We start from the raw sequence: 17604 nt of genomic DNA on the forward strand, positions 1-17604 counted from the left end.
TCCCCAGCCCCAGATTTATTTTTTATTCGTTTTTTTTTGGGGGGGGTGGGGGACATGGATAGGTCATCCGAAATCATCCATCAGTCAGCTTTTCAAGATTATGGAAACTATATGCCTCACGAACATTTTTATGTTTAGTGTAACAACTGTATTTCAGATTGGCCTAATTTATGAGATGATAGAGTTGTACCTTAATGTGAACAAGTATATGAACTTTATATTCAGTTCCTTTGGACATAATCAACATGTACAGTAGATCTCATGGGACTCTAATCAAGGAGGTATGAGAAGGAGTAGAATGAATTGCCAGGCCAAGAATGAGGGGACGTGGTGCTGGCCTTGTGCAGCTGCCACCAGCTTGAGAACCTCCAGTCACCACCTCTTGACAGGCCTTGGCTTGCTTACTTAAAAGAAGATGCAGAGAAAAGAGCCTTTTTTAACAGATGATGCTTAGAAAACTGTGTGTTTTAGGTGTTGAGTTCTTTGTATATTCTGGATATCAATCCCCTATCAGAGAAGTAGCTGGCCAAGATTTTATCCCATTCTGTGGGCTCTCTTATGCTCTTAATCATTTCCTTTTCAGATTGATGGCATCCCACTTATTGAATTCTTGGTTTTATTTCTTGTGCTTTTGGAGTCATATTAAGGAAGCCAGTGCCAGCACTTACATGATGAAGTGTTGGCCCTATGTTTTCTTTTAGCAGTTGTAGAGTTTGATATAATTCCTATGTCTTTGATCCCTTTCAATTTGAGTTTTGTTCAGGATCAGAGAGAGCAGTCTAACTTCATTTTTCTACATATAGTTATCAGACTATTCTGGTGAGATGTGGGGAAAAGGTACACTTGTATGTTCTTGGTTGCACTGTTGCCTAGTACAACCAATCTGGAAAGCAGTATGGAGACTCCTCAAAAAACTAGGGATGGAACCACCATTATGACCAGCTATCCCACTCATTGGTATTTTCCCAAAAGATCTAAAATCAGCATACTACAGCAATATAGCTACCTCAAAGTTTACAGCAGCATAATTCACAATAGCTAAAATATGAAATCAATCCAGATGCCTGTCAATAGATGAATGGATTAAGAAACTGTGGCATTTACATACAATGGAGCTCTACTCGGCTATAAAAAAGGATGAGATTATGGCATTTGCTGGTAAATGGATGGAAATGGAGAATATGGTTCTAAAGAATTAAGGTAAATTCAGGAGCTCAACGGTCAAATATTTTCTCTTATATGCAGAATCTAGAGTAAAATAAAGGAAAGGGGGATGAAAGGATAGGATAATATAAAGAACCAATCAAATGTAAATTAATACACAAGTCAAAGGAAGTCAAGTAGAGGAAGGAGAATGGAAGAGGGGAGGAAGGATAGTAGAGAAAGTGGGGATCATGAACTGAAACTGATTTCCATGCATGTACAAGTTTGTCAGGATGAACTACAGAGCTCTGATTTAAAAAAAAAAAAAATGCAGACATACCAGAGTATCTTTAGAGTTCTTTCCCACTTTGATGATCTTGGAATTTGGTAAACACTGATCAGCTAACTGAATTCGGGTGGTAAAGAACTCCACAAACGTCTGAACTACCACTTTTTGAAATATACTTGCCTTTCACCAATGACTATTCCCATACAAACATGCACACAAAATTATGTCTTCTAGAATAGTCTGAAATCTCTTTTGAAGGGAGCAGACAATTCATAGATAAGTATAAATAATGAAACATTCCTGGGCATTTTCAATGATTGCAGGTACTTAGAGAAGAATCATCAAGCCACAGATGTCAACCAACACAGGAAATAGCATGACCCTGGAACCTAACTCCTTCCCCTAAAAAACCCATTTGGGTTTGATGAGAGGAATGAATGTTCCCTTCTTGGTCAGTTAAAATACGGGCTTAAAAGTCCTCCTGTTTCTCCCTGTTGTCCTGTAGGGGGAGAGATCAGATTTCCATCAAGTTGCAAATAGCAATGTTTCTTGGAAAAAGTTAAGCTACACAGTTGAAAACTAGCTCTCCAGAGTATGGAGGGGCACAGTACTAGTCCGTCTGCAGAAACCTCATTAGTCAACATAATGCCACATGGGTTCTGGAATTTTCACCGGCCAGAGGTGCTCATGCACGCATGAGCCACAGCCTCAAAAGTCTGCACGCAACAGTCCTGTCATTTTTCTCTGGGGGAAAAGGCTGTCATGGTTACTTTGAAATTAGATTAAGCTATAACAACTAAATCGGAAACAACATGTTTGCTCACTGAAATTCTCATTTAATCATGTTACACTTAAAAGAGTCAGTCATTTCCAAGGTATTTCTACTTTTCTCAATTGCTTCCAGACAGTTCTGTGGTTCAGACTTGTGCTGATCTTTTTCAATGAAAATAAATGAACCATCTGGAAAAACAAGTACACATAAAACACCACTTCCTACATTTTAAAATGTTAAATTTGGAAATAATTCTGTGGTTTTTTTTTTTTCTTCCAGAGGATTTTTGGTGCATTCTGAGTGCCAACAGGTTTAATAAAATTCCATGAAGAATTTCTGGAGAAGGAAAAAAAAATCTGTACTCTTCCGATGACTTTATGCATTGTAGAAAATAGGCACATCCTATAGTCCTGTATCCCTAACTTCAGTTTTGAGCAGGTGACCATCTCAGAAGCACCAGTCCTAAGAAAGGCATTAGGACTTCTATCCTCTGAAGTCCCCAATACAGGGGTCCGACTAAAGGGAAGGACAATGAGGCAAACCCCATACTTCTCAAGGAAGGCTTAGAGGCCTGCAGCTCCAGGCAGCAGTGCACCTGTTCCAATCCAGGTATGATTCAACCTGGCCTGGAGGTCTGATCCAGAAGCAAAACAGGGCCTGGTATTCCCTGGTACGGAGGGCTTAGTGGATATCACCACTATCTCTGGCTCTGAGAACTTCCTCTGTGCTTCAGACATGGTGCTAGGGCTCTCCCTCCATTCTCTAATTAGGTTCTCACAACCACCTTCAAGGCAGGAACTGCTGTACCCTGTATGCTGGTGTGGGAGCTTAGACATTCATCCCTTTCCCTCAGAACTAGACAGACATATAAAGAATGAAATTAAGTCATTTGCAAGAAAATGGGTGGAACTTGAGAACACTATCTTAAATGGAATAAGTCAAACTCAGAAAGTCAAGGGTTGTATGTTTTCTTTCATTTGTGGAAGCTGAAGAGGAAAATTGGGGAGAGGGTTTTGGATCTCATGAAAATTGAAGGGAGATAAGTAGAATAGAGGAAAGGGATTGGGAGAGGCAGGAGGGAAAGAAAAGGAAAAATACTAGGGAATAATATTGGCCAAATTATATTGTTATATTATGTGCATGTATAAATACGCAACAATGAATCCCACTGTTACATGCAACTATAATGCACCAAAATATGGAAAAAATAACTGGACAGGCACAATTCTTAGTAGTAGGATGGCTAACCATATTTTCCAGAAGCCCAGCCCCCTGTTGCTCCGCACTTTGAAAAAAGGCTGTGAGGCGAGTCCTCCAATACCCTCCATCTACATCTCCTACCACTTTCAGAGAGGCAGGCCTGGGAACAGGGAGATGATGGTGGTATACCATCAGAGAAGAAAACTACATTGGAATCTGGATGTATGAAGCCAAGGTCTCCCACCACTACCCAGCCTCTCCGCAAGAGGAGTCTCTCTTCTACAAAATCAGAATGACAATAATCACCACATGCCCCATTTCAGGGCTATCTTGGAGATCCAAAGTGACAGTGCAAACCACAGTGCTCTGTCAACTGTAAAGGCACCCGTGGTCGGTCGGCTGCTGTGCTACTGACGGGTACAAGGCAACTCACCTCAAAGCACTCTGTTTCATAATCCTGAGACCCACCTAGAAGAAACAGATCAGCACAGTCCTGGCTCTAGGAAACAAAAATTGCTTACTGGGCACTCCTGATACTAGTCGAAGTGGTCGTAACACTCGGAAGGCACGGAGGGCTTTGACATCAAAGCCTCCTGATTTGCCGCTAGAGTGGTTCCCGCCTTCTGTTTCTTTGGTTAATTGTTCCAAAATTACACTAAACAATCTGAAAGAAAGAAAGAAATGTCTGTCACTCAGGGAAGCAAAATAGGATGATAATAGTAGTTATTTTTAAACAAGGGCTAATTCTGGGAGGCTGCTGCCTAAGTAAAAGGGAGGCAGAAAATAGGGTTCTTACCCTATCCCTTGTTCTAAAAGGATTTGGGATAGGAGCTAATGTCATCTGTTTCCATGCCAATAGAGCATCCCAAAGCAAGTTAACTTCCACCAAAGTAGAGACTCACAGGGCATCCAGTGATGACAAGTGGAATTGCCCCCAATCAAAATGGAAATAACAGTGATCCTGGTGATCACCATCTATGAGTACTGGTGATATGCGTAAGCACTTCACATCTCATCACATATGTTGTGCAGCAGGGATCAACAACATTTTACGCGTGCAGAGACAAATTCAATGGGAACAAGTAATCTGTTCAATGTCACGCAACTAGTGGCAGACCATTTGAAACCAGGTGTGCTGGTCCCATGAGGATGCAGGTTCCATAAGGACACAAAGTCTTTTCAAAGATTTTGTAAAATAATTTGTTTTTTACTGTTTTGTTCCTTTAATCTGTTCTAGCCTAGTGCCTAAAACAGCTCCTGACATACAGGAAGTGCTCAAAAAATATTTCATGAGTAAATCAATGAATGACTTCAAAGTCCCACATCTTAATGTGTTATACCACTTTCAAAGCAGTCACTGACACACACCCCCACCCAAACCCTCATAGGAATATTTAGGAAATGATGTAAATCACAGATGCTAAGGAGCTGTGCAAAGACTAAAAACAGTTACCTGAGGGAAGGGATTAATACCATTTTCTTTTGAAATATGAATAATATTGTATCTGGCAAACAGGATGAATTTTTTCCTGCTCTCAGAAGGTTTTTTTTTTTTTTCCAGATAAAGCTATTTTCAGGCAATCTGTTCATTTGACAGTTACTTTTACTCTTTTAAATAAATATTTATTCTTTGGAATTGTTACTCATTTTTCAGAATAAATATAAACTTACCCACTGCAAATAGCATCGACTCTGGCCAATCAGATTGTAGGAATGATTGGCTCAGCAACAAAGAAAAGGTTCCTAAAGTTTAATTAGCAGCCAAAGGAGAAATTCTGCCACCACTGGCAGGCCTCTGGATCACCAAGACACTAAGTCCATAAAACGCAGGGTGGTCTGATTACAATCCTGATTGGGCACAGCCATGTCGTTCTGGGCATTCATAGACCAGCTCTTTGTTGTAATAACAGTACAGCAATTAGCAATAGATCCAGCCAGAAGGGAAAATAAGCCAGATATCTACCTTTTCAAAGACTTTGTAAAATAATTTGTTTTTAGTTTTTCAAAGCCTCTTACAACAGGCTCTCCCTAGTTATAACTGGGGAAACATATCATATTTATGATAAGTTTCTCATTAGCCTAGTTTAAAAAAATTATTGTGAACTCCTTCAGCAAGAACAAATTCATAGCCACACAGAAAACAAGCAAAAGGAAGAAGGAAAACCTCAAAATCTTCTGAAATGTGGAAGCCACAGGAATTTTCATCCCCTGGGGTTAGGAAAGTAATTTATGCAGGTGGTGACTTAAGATTGCCTTCAAGTATCAGTGTTTTGCAGTGTGTACTTTATAGTTCTTTTATACCCTGTTCTTCAGCAATGGCCTTGAAAATAGGTGAATAATGTCTCTCCCATTGCAGAAGAGGCTGAGGAGGAGAGAAGCCAGCTGCTATTCCTGGACTGTACTGGGCTGGAAGGGGCTGGACTACTTCCATATCTAATAGTTCTGAAACTGTTAGGAGTTTAGGAAAGTTTCTTTCTTTGGGCCTCAGTATCCCCCTAGGTAAAATGAGAAGTCTGGATTTAGGGACACCAGAACCCTGCCCTTCCCATTCTCATATTCTGGGATTCTAGTTCCCCTCATTACCACTGTACCAAAACACACACACACACACACACACACACACACACACACACACAGGCTAAAATGATAAGGACATGAGAAGAACATAATATTTACCCCAAGACAAGAGGAAAAGAAAAAAGAAAGAACCGCCTTAGTAGCTGCAGAATGAGGACACCATGCTCTTCTTCACAAAAGTTTAAGGGATGAGCCTGAACGCCTAAATGTCTCTTTACTGAAAAGTCAGAGAAGTAGGATAAAAGTGGATTTGAATCAGACTGTGTTTTAAAGGGAGTGACATCAGCTCTGCTAGGCCCATTGAGTCCTCCTGTGGTCACATTATTAACAGCTAATATTTCAGAAATTCCCATTACTTCCTTAATACTTGGTTAGTGGGAATATTGACAAAAATAATAGGTCACTGTGGACTTGGAACAGAAAATCCATTGAACCAAGATACAGACCGTAGATGGAAACTCTAGTGAGCAGGAATTTGATTCAAATGAACACATCATAATTCATCTTTTAAAAACTTTTATTCTACTTTTTCTTGGACTGTAATTTAATGTACATTTTAGATAAAAAAAATAATCATATGCTCTAAAGTTTTTCGTATTTAATAAGAAAATTGATGAGTCCGGTTCTACTTTAGTTTCCTATGTAACTTAACTTTTAAAATCAAGTTTATTATTTTAATTTACAAATAATAAAATATACCCATTTATAGTGCAGAATAAGGCGAGTCTGACAAGCATATGTCTAGGTAACAAACACGACCACCAAGATGGACTATCTCCAACCCCTCCAACAGCTCTCTCATTCCCCAACGCAGTCATCTTCCCTCTGTCCATCCTCAAGGATCCACAGCTTGGCTCTTTATCCACATAAGATTTTTCCTCTTCTATAGTCTATAACAATAGGATCATGTAGTATATTCTCCTTTTTGTTTATCTTCTTTTGCTTACCATGTTTTCTTTAGGTTCAGCCAAGTTGTTAAATTTATCAGTAGTTTGTTTCTTGTTATGGGGAGTAAAATTCCACTATGTAAATAAACCATGGTGAGTTTATCATTCACCTGTTGTGGGATATTTGGGTTATTTGAAACCAGCTTTCCTCTATTATGAATAGTCTTTCTGTGGACATGTGTTTTCATTTGCCTTGGATAAAGACCCAGGAGAATTAGTAATAAAGTCACATGGTGGGTTTAACATTGTAAGAAATTGGAAAGATTTTCCTAAGTGGTCGTACCACTTTCCATTTCTAGACGTATTGTGCGAGAGATCCAGTTGCTCCACATGTTGGCTAGGGTTGGATATTTTTGGTCTATTTACGTTTAGTAATCCTAGTGGGCACATAGTGTTTCCATGTGGTTTCAAGTGACATTTTAAAAATTACTAATGATATTCATCTTTTCAGAAGTTTGTTGGCCTTTCTTTTGGGGCAGGGTTGAAGACTTATTCAAATTTTTTGTTCACTTATGTCTTGCTATTAAGTGGTAAAAATTCTTTATATATCTTGAATACAAGTCCTCTGTTAGATGTAGATACTGTGAACAGTTTTCCTACTCTGAATTGGCTTTTCACCTTCTTCTGTCTTTTGAAGGAAAGTTCTAAATTTTGACAAAAGTCTTATTTTTCAATTATCTTTTTTATGGCTGTGTATCCCTGAGAAATTTCTGCCTACTCTGAGATCATAAAGATATTTTCCCATATTTTCTCCTAGAAATTTTATAGTTTTTAAATCACACAAGTAGGCCTCTGATCCATGTTAAGGTAATAGTTATATATGGTTTGAAGTAAAAATAGAATTTTTTTATATTGATGAACAGTCATCCCAGCACCATTTGTTGAAAACAGTTTCTTCTTATAAAGACATTTTTCTAAAACCAATTGATCACAAATATATGGTCTATCCCATTGGTTTTTATGTCAACTCCTTATGCCAATGTCATACTATGTTGACTCCTACAGCTTTACAGTAAGCCTTAAAGTCAGGTTCCAGCTTTGTCTTTAAATATTTCTTAGGCTAGTATAGAGTCTCTCTCACTTCCACATAAATGTTGGAATAAGACCGTCATTCTTCTACAAAAATCCTGCTGGGATCTATATTAGAATTCAATACATAGGGTGTAATTTCTTTCCAAATCAAGCTAACAATATTGAATCTTTCAAAATGTAAGCACAGTACTCCATTTCTTTAGGTCTTCTTTAATTTCTCTCAGCAAGATTTTGTCATTTTAGTGGACTATTTATGCCTAAATAGTTTAAGTTTAGGGGGTTCTAGTGTAAAGTAACATTATAAATATTCATTTCCAATTGATTTTTTTTTTACAGTGCCCTTTAATCTAGAAACATTCATTCAGAAAATCCATCTATGGTTTTAATCTTTTAAATTCACTGAGATTTATTTTATGGCCAAGAATGTTGTCTCTCTTGATAAATGTTCCATGTACAAATGAAAAGAATGTGTATTCTGCTCTTATTAAACCAAGAGTTAAAAAAAAAAAAAAAAGTCAATTAGGTCAAAAGTATTGTTCAAGTCTCCCTACATCCTTAGTGATTTTCTGTCTACATGATCCATCAATACACTTCAACAGAGTATTGAGACGTACAATTATAGTTGTAGATTTATCTATTCCTCTTTTGCTTCTATCAATTTTTACTATGTATTTTGAAGCTGTTATGAGACATACGTAAATGAAGATTGTTACATTCTCCTGATGAAATGATTTGGGGGCACAGGGTGCTGGGGAAATCAAACCCAGGGCTTCAGACATGCCAAACACGTTTTTTTTTTTTTTTTTTTACCACTGAGCCACATCCCCAGTCCCAATAAAATGATTCTTTACCATTATGAAGTCTCTCTCTCTATGCCTGATAATATTCCTTATTGTAAAGTCTACTTTTGAGGTAGTAATATAGCCATTCTGGCTTCATTTTGATAATTTTTGCATGGTGTACATTTTCCTGTCCTTTTACTTTCAAATTGTGTCTTTATATTTAGTGTGTGTGAAGACAACAAAGAGTTGGGTCTTGTTTTTGTACATGCACAGTATGATAAGCTCTGGATATCAATAAGGATTTCACTGAGCTTAAATCTACTGTCTCACTATTTGTTTTCCATTTGTCCTGTCCTTGGTTCCTCCTCCTCTTCCCTGCCATTTCTGGACTGAGTTTTTGGTTTTTTTTTTTTTTTCTCATTTCACTTAGGCTCCACTATGGGTTTATTAACTAAACTTCATCATTTTTCTAGTGGTTTCTCTAGGGCAAGTGCCAAGAAAAAAATTTCCCATAAAGTTCCAGATAGTAAATATTTTAGGAGTTGCAGGCCATAAGGTCTCTGGTGTAACTAATAACTTTGCCATTAAACAACAAATATCCATTGACATGTGGTTGAGTTGCAATAAAACGTTACTTGCCAAAGAGGTAGCAAATAAGCTACTTTATCACTGGGGGCAAGAGGACAAGCTTAAACCAGATTTGATTTACAGAGGATAATTTGCCATTTGGTCTCTAGGGTTTAAAACCTACATGTTAACTTATCCTGCTCTGTCTTCAAGTGTTTTATCATTCTACCTACTGCATAAGCATTTGATGAGTGTAAAACAATTATTTTTCTGTTCCGGACTTTTATGAAATTGTTATATATTGTTTCTACAGAAGGTACAGACTCTACATTTTTTCTCCTAAAGAGCTTCTAAAATGAGAAAAGAAGCCTTTATAGGTACCCATCCATTTATCTTTTCGGGCATTCTTTGTTTTGTGTAGATCCACATTTCTAGCTGGTGTTATTTTCCTTTAGTCTCAAGAACTTTGACATTTCTTGAGGTGCAGGTCTATCAGTCATGAATTCTCAGCTTTGATTTGTCTAAAAGTTGTTTATTTTGACTTCAGTCTTGGAAGATATTTTACTGAATAAGAACCATAGTCTGACTAATTTCCCCCCAGAACTTTAAAGATGTCTATCGTCTTTGGCTTCCATAGCGGATAAAAAGTCTGTGATGTCTTTTTCTCCATTTTAAGATTTTCTCTTTATCTTTGGTTTTTAATAAATTGATTACGGTTATGACGTTCCTTGATGTGGCTTTCTTCATGTTTGGTCTGCCCAGCTGATTTTGAGCTTGTTTAATTTCTGAGTTTTTATTTTTCATCATATTTGGAAAATTTAAAGCCATTCCTTCAAATATATTTTTTTTTCTGTCTTCTCTCAACCCTCTCCTTCTGAGATTCTAAAATATATCAGTTAAACCATCTGATAACTCCCCACATGTCACCAAGGTGATGTTCATTTTCCCCTTAATTATTATTTTTGAGTTGCTATATCTAAGTTCCCTTTTTTCTTTGATAGTATCTTAATATGCTATTAAGGCAATTCAGAATTTTTGTTGTTTCAGAGGTATTTTTCAGCTCTTAATATTCCATTTGGTTCTTACATTGTCCCATCTTTCCTCATTATAGTTATATATTTCTTTTAGGTCACAAACATTTAAAATAGCTGTTTTCAAACTATTGTAATGACTTTCTTGCTAATGCCATCATCTCTGTCATTTCTGAGTTTGTTCCAATTGACAGAATTTCCTCCTGATTATGCGTCATATTTCTTCATGGGTCCAGTCTTATTTAACTAGATGCTGGACGTTTGGGAATTACTTCAAGTATTTAGATCTCATTTTTTTCCTCTGAAGAATGCTAAATTTTGTTTTGTCAAGCAGTTACAGTACTCTTACAGTGGGTCTTCTCCTTTTCAGGCTTCTTTTCAAACACTGTTGGCAAGGGTTTCAGATAATCTTTACACTAGAGCACAGGATGGCAAACTTTTTCTATAAATGGCCAGAGAATAAATAACTTAGCCCTTGTGGACCTAAACTATTCACCTCAAGGATGTAAAAAATAAATATGGCTATGTAACACTAAAACTTTATTTATAAAAACAAGCAGCAGTAGATGGGCTAGGATTTGGCCCATTTTTGCCAATGCCCACTCTAGAGCTGCTTTAGCACAACTACTGATGGTTTTACTGAGGTCCCCACTGCAAATCCAGGGTGTTTAATGAGGCCTTTTACTCCAACTAGTCAGAACTGGAACACCTTTCAGTCCCGTGTCAGCTCTGGTTGTTATTTACTTTATAGCTCCCCAGTTTCTCCTCTTCCTAACAGTGCTCTTTGCCTGGCCTCTTGGAAGTATACTCCACATAAGTGTAGCTTAGTCTTCTGCCCAAACACCAGAGGACCTGAAGGTATATTCATGAAGCCCTCTATGACGAGTTCCCTCCCTTCCCAAATTTGAGGTACTCAGTCGTCCTGAACTCTTGACTCCTAAACTTGGTGAGATCACCATGTTTGCTTTGTTCCATGTCCTTGGGCTGTGCCAGTATGTACAAAATGTCTCTAGGCAGAAAGACAAGGTGATTATAGTATAAGCAATGGAGGTAAGCATCTCCATTCTCTACCAGAACATAAAGTCCAGAGGCAGGTGAGGTACAACAGGGTTAATTACAGAACCAAGAGACGTGCAAGGCTCCTGCTTGCCATTCTTCAACACAGTGCACCATTTCTATATATCTGCCAAATGTTCATTTTTGATGCACTAACTTTGCAATGATGACCTAGATGCTAATGTGCTTTGGTGGTTTTTGCAAAAGCTAACTTTCTTCCATATGGATCCCACTGTAACTTTCTAGGTTGAAAGGACAGGCCCCAAACTGATTTCACTCTTCCAATATCCAGTAGAATTAGTCTCCAATGACAAGCCAGTGGATTCATGATCAAAGGATAATCCAAAAGAAAAATCACTTGCACAATTGCAAAAGGCAGCTAATCAAAGTTGTGGAGATGAAAATAGCCTATTTTTAAATCTTTCTCTACAGACACAGTTTTAGGAAAAACCATACAGCAGCTAGGGTAACTAAGACTCAGAGAAGGCATATAACTTATTCCCTATGTGGGTATTTGGTCCAAAGATCCAGCATTGCTTTGATAACTGATTCATTTCACTCCTAGGTGTGAAAGGAGTAGGAAAACACAGGCCACTACTTTTTAACATTCTAACTAAAACTATTGGCATCTTCTTCCTGAAACAGGAATTTGAAAGAACACCTGCTTCTCTGCATTTTCTAACTTATTTCCCTTTATGCCAGATAACTGACATTATTCAGACAATAGTTTTGTTTTTAAAATGGGATTGTGATGTTACAGTTTCTCCCATAAGTCATCAGAAAAAAAAATAATAGCTTTGCTCAAGGGATGTTAAATAACAGAGTACCTCTGCTATGAAGGGGTGTATATGTAATTTTAGCAGGGTGCTAAGCATTAAGAGCTCCACTCATTTCCTCTGACCACAGCAAGGATGGTTTATTTGTGGAGGTTCAAGGCTTGTAAGGTGAACCATCTTATATCAGGAGCTCAGCCTCCCTTCTGTAACATGTTACTAAATGTAGGAGTATGAACCTTCAAACCAGACTCTGCTCAAAGACTGACAGAACAGTACTGACAGCCTCAGTATCATTCCTGGTAGGCCCTGGTGCAATAATTGGCATAAAAGAGTAACCATCTTCCCTCAAAAGACTGTGTTCTCTTCATCTCCCAGCCCCACCCCTTTCCCATTTTCCAGATAAATATTTCCTCCAAGTAAGAGGGACTTACCCTACTATTACTATAACAAAATCCAGTAAATTCCATCCATTCCTAACATAAGCATTAGGATGTAGCAATAATCCATATGCAATAATCTTCAAAAATGTCTCGACTGTAAAAATAATCAGGAAGGCATATTCTACTTTTTCCTGTGAAAAGAAACACATACACACACAAAAAAATGTGGGGTGGGAGAGACAAACAAACAGTGATTAGAATCAATATCTCAAAGATATAAGCATTTTTCTCCCAAGTTTTATTATGAGAAAGAAAACAATTACACTGCACCTGGTCCAGGAAGGCATTTTAACACTGAATTTCTCATAAGCAACTAAGTGTAAAACACTTTTCATTCCAGGCTGAATGATTGCATTTTGCCACCTGCCCTAATGCATGTGCAGTGAGTCTGCCTAGGACATAACGGGCATGTTTGTTATTTGCACATATTTGCAAAACGCCTGTTTTCCTCCCGAGATTGCCAAATCAGGTCCAGAAAAGCACAAGGGTGCAACAAAGATTTCAACAGCAACCTTGAACAGAATGTCCTCTGGAAGGAATGAAGATGTGCCTGTTTTGACCCTTATTTCCTCTTAAGTTCATGTCTAATTTTAAGTTAGAGTCAGCTTTATCAATGAAAAACCAGGTGACCTTGGGCAGGTCCCTCCCCTTCTCTGGACATAACTTCCTCATAGGCAGATTGAAATGGAGTAAATTCAGATGGCAAACACTGCCCGACTACTGGCAAGCTTCCTCTCGGTGGCTGACACTTCTGAGGCGCCATCACGTGCTTGTCCAGGGAGCCTGGGCTCAACTTCCAAATCCTTCTCTTCCACCAGCCATTCTCAGACTGCCAAACACCTCAGTGTGCCACCTGCTTGAGGACTACAAAATGGGAAACCTTCCAACTCCAACCCATTATGATTCTACCAGCTAAAGGAAAACACCTCAATCATCAGTTCTAAACGTTTTTAACTCTTTTTTTTTTTTAATAAATATTTTCTTCATGGGACCCTGGTTTCAATAAAAATAGGGACTAACAGGAATATGCATAACCAAGAGGCATTCCTGGGCTAGAAGCTACTTAATAACTAAATGAAAAAATCACTTAGCACATCTTCTGTCCTGAACAAGAAGCCGGGATTAGGAAAAATTCTCCACTCTCGTCCTCATCCTTGAAAAGTCTGGTGGGGGAATGTGAGGGTTTCAAACCTGCACCCACAGAACCTCTGGAATCACAAGAAAGGTATTGGATAAAGAGCAATTCTCTACTTTTAGCCCTCTGCTAAGGCCTAAGTCCTCATCCACTTCTCCCTTACCCTTCCTTTTCGTGACTGACAAAGTGGGAGCTCTGCTATGTCATGTATGTTGTAGACATTTTTATAAATGCAAACTTTTGGTTTTTAAAGAAAATTTAAGCTCCTGAAGGAAAACTATTTTTAAAATAATCTCTTAAAATATTCACTTTGGGATGATACCAACAGACCTTATATATATTTGCTTGCAGAAGCCCCAGTACCCTTTTACATTCAAATGTTAAGTCTTGCCTAAGCTACCCCAGGCTCTGTCTGTGACCAGAGTACTGGCCCCCTGTCCCTGGCTGTCCCAAGGGGAGCTTCCCCCATGCCTTGCTGCCATTATCTCCTTGTTAGCCACCAGGGGAACCATCTAAACAAGGCTGTGCATCCTAGCCAGCACCCCCATTTGCCACTCTCCACTGGTCATGTAAAAGTCAGTTTATCAGTTCTTCCTTCCCTTGCCCCAGAGCATCATGGTTCCTGTCATTTCTAAACCTGCCCTCCAGAGCTCCCTTTGATCCCTGGCATACCATCACAGCAGGAGGCACACCACACAATCCTACATTCACCCTGCTGTGATATCTGGAGAAGAAGCAGGGCACATTTTGCCACTGGTGGGGGTGGGGGGCAGATACAGGAAGGCTTGTATAAGGCAGGAACTGTTAACTCTGAAAGCTCAAGGAAGAATTCTGTTATATAAACCACAGGGGAAAAAAAAAAAAATCCCTGAAAACACAACCTGCTATACTCAAATCAGACCCTGGCCACCAAATGCACATCGTCAATATGTTTTTGAGACATAATATTCTAAGGGAACGAGATAATCTAAAAACAGCACACTGATTTTTACAATTCCTCTTCCGTTTTTATCCTTTCTGCTGTATTTACTAGGCCAGACAGGAAAAAAAGGCTTTTGCTGCTATCAATATTCATAGCAGTTACATCCCTACGTCAAGACAGCATTATACTTCAGAGCAGAAAAACAAGGAAGGGAACAGAGAGTCCACCTACCAAACACAGCTTGTTTTTCCTCTTTGGCTTTTATTTATAAGTAATTTTGCCGCCACAATACAAGGACCATTAGTATAACTAAATTGGTGAAGGTTCTTTTATACCCTTCCCTGTCCTCTTCCCCACCCCCACCCCCTTTTTTTTTTAAAGACTTTGGCTTCCTTTTCCAAAATCCTTAGTGAATTACTTGATGGAATCGATTCTAAAAAATGTAACATTGCTTTAAAGTGATTCTTTATTACAGAAATTCTACCATAACTGAACAATCAGAGCCCATAGAACAGGTTGCCCAGAAGCCAGTGTCATCCTGGTCCTCAGTCCTGACACTAAAAAGGACTCCTATGAGATAAGTGTAGCTCTACATTAAACAAATGCAGAGTCTTAAAAAAAAAGATGCAAAACAATAATAGAGGGAATGGGATAATTATTTGCTTTACAAAAGGATTGGTCATTTGAGAAAAGAAAGTCAAGTGAATTTGAAAAGGAAACCAATAAGAGATTCAGGTTTCTAACTGCACACAGAGGAAACAGGAGGCAAGATGCGGTACAGAGCAGACACTGAGGTCACTCGGCCAAGACAGATGTGAGCACAGGAAGATGCAACAGTAAGGATAAGGAAGAAGTAGCTGAGCAAGAACCCTTCTGACCAGACATGCAGTGGGCTGTCCCTCCTATACGGCCTGGACAGAGCTACATTTTAAAAGTTCCCCTTCCCAGGCTAAACAGAAATACTACATGATCTCCAATTCCCCTCCATATGTCAGGCAGAGACAGGCCTGTGTCACTCAGCCACCCACCATGCCAGGTTTCTCCTCATGGCAGGAGGTCCTGTTTAGCAGAGTTCTCCCTTTAGAAAACCACCACCAGAGACCACCTTATATATGGACCCACATTCCCTATGAGACCTTGGCCAAAGAAATAAAGGGTTAACTCTAATTCTGAAACCTGGTCTATCTTCTTTAAATAGTGATATTTCACCAATAGGATAGTCTCTAAAACAATTTACAGTTTCTAAAAACAGTTATCTTACACAGAACCTTAAGAAACAAACTCAACTGGTAAGAATTAGGAGACGTCAGAATCTTTGTTTCTTGGTTATTTCCTCTTATCAGAAATCTTTTAACTAGCTGTGTAATATCAATGTTCATCTGTCTGTCCATCCACCCATCCATCCATCCCTGAGCACCTGGTTGCTCTTCAGCAAAGTGGGATCCCTAGTCTCACAGAACTTCCAATTTGTGTCAGAAGATCAAGAAAGGCTTGACACAGCCAGGTGATATTCACCTTTTTGCTTTGCTCATCTACCACATGGCCCCAAGTCTTTGAGAAGGCTTTTCTGACTTGTACTCCACCAGTACTATCCTCCCCCATCTCTTCTGTACCCTGCTAGTCCCCTACTATCCAGAACTACCCTATTGTCAGGGAACATCCCTTACTGTTTTTGTAACTCAACCATTTAGTACTGTAACAGGCATACTTAAGGCACTCATAAGTGCTACTAGGAAGTAGAGAAGAAAACAGGAGAAACTATATCTAAAAAGAGAACTATAAAAATGTGAGGTTTTGGAGCCAGGGTTGTGGCTCAGTGGTGGAGCACTTGCCTATCATGTGTGAGGCACTGGGTCCAATCCTTAGCACCATGTTAAAAATAAATAAAATAAACGTATAAAAAACATAATAACAATTTAAAAATGTGAGGTTTTGTGATCCTTATATACCTATCAAAAAGCAAAAGACAGGGTATGTATCTTTCTAAATCACTATAAATGCTTTCTAGAGCAAGTTTGGAATAAATGGTCAAACTGATGAGATAAAAGCTGATGTCATTTTACCTGGCCCTCCCTTTCCATTCCAACCTGCAGGCCAGGGATAAGTTCTTCAATCTTCCATCCTTCCCTCTCTTCCTCTTCCAACTTTCTCACTTCTCTTCTAGGAGATTCCTTCACATCATAGGCCAACCTGACATCTCCTACATATCCCCGGGACTTTTCTACTCCCACGCCTTTACTCACCAGGCTTTGCTTACCTGGTCTATATATACATCTGCCCCTATATATGGAAACTTCCCTCTTCAGAGGGAGTGAATACATAGGTCTATGATACAAGCACAGCATAGTTGAGAGAAAAGAACACAGGACTTGTTGCCGTAATATTTGTTTTCTGCTAGTCAAAGCTTAGCCACTGATTCATGCTGTGGCCCTGGGCCACAGTGGAACAATTCCACATCCTGTTCCCTCTTTCTAGAATGTGTTCCCGCCCCCCTTTTCCCATCAACCTAAGCTCTATTTGTCCTTCAGGGCTCAGCTTAAATGGTACTTCCTCAGCATAACCTTTTCTGACCTCCCAGACAAAATTGGAGCCTGCTGTCATATACTGTTAAAGCCTATTATAATTCACAGCCCTAATTCACAATGAAAATTTAACTTTTTAAAGATTACCTTTTTAATATAGAGCCCAGATATAAATCTACACATTTACAGTCAAAGCATCTTTGACAAAAGATGCCAAGAACACAAAATGGGAAAGGACAATCTCTTCAATTAATGATGTTGATAGAACTAGATATTCACATGCAAATAAAATCAGACCCTTTAATCTCATACCATATACAAAAATCAACTAAAACCAGAATTTAAAAATTAAGACTTGAAATTGTACACACACTAGAAGAAAATAGAGGGTAAAACTTCTTGACATTGGTTTG

At 38.7% G+C, this 17604-nt stretch overlaps 1 protein-coding gene across 4 annotated transcripts in view; it reads right to left on the reverse strand.

Moving 5' to 3' along the window:
- The window catches only part of Cacna1d (calcium voltage-gated channel subunit alpha1 D), a 316079-nt gene that overhangs the window by 141180 nt on the left and 157295 nt on the right, over nt 1-17604 (reverse strand). For all 4 annotated transcript variants that reach the window (XM_048801133.1, XM_015494418.2, XM_015494421.2 and 1 more), the window contains exons 4-5: nt 12604-12743; nt 3926-4068 (exon numbers count right to left, since the gene is read on the reverse strand). In XM_048801133.1, coding sequence (XP_048657090.1) covers nt 3926-4068; nt 12604-12743 — 283 coding nt within the window. The remainder of the gene's footprint in view (nt 1-3925; nt 4069-12603; nt 12744-17604) is intronic.

The sequence above is a fragment of the Marmota marmota genome, unplaced genomic scaffold, assembly GCF_001458135.2.
Source record: "Marmota marmota marmota unplaced genomic scaffold, marMar, whole genome shotgun sequence".
Lineage (NCBI taxonomy): Eukaryota > Metazoa > Chordata > Mammalia > Rodentia > Sciuridae > Marmota > Marmota marmota.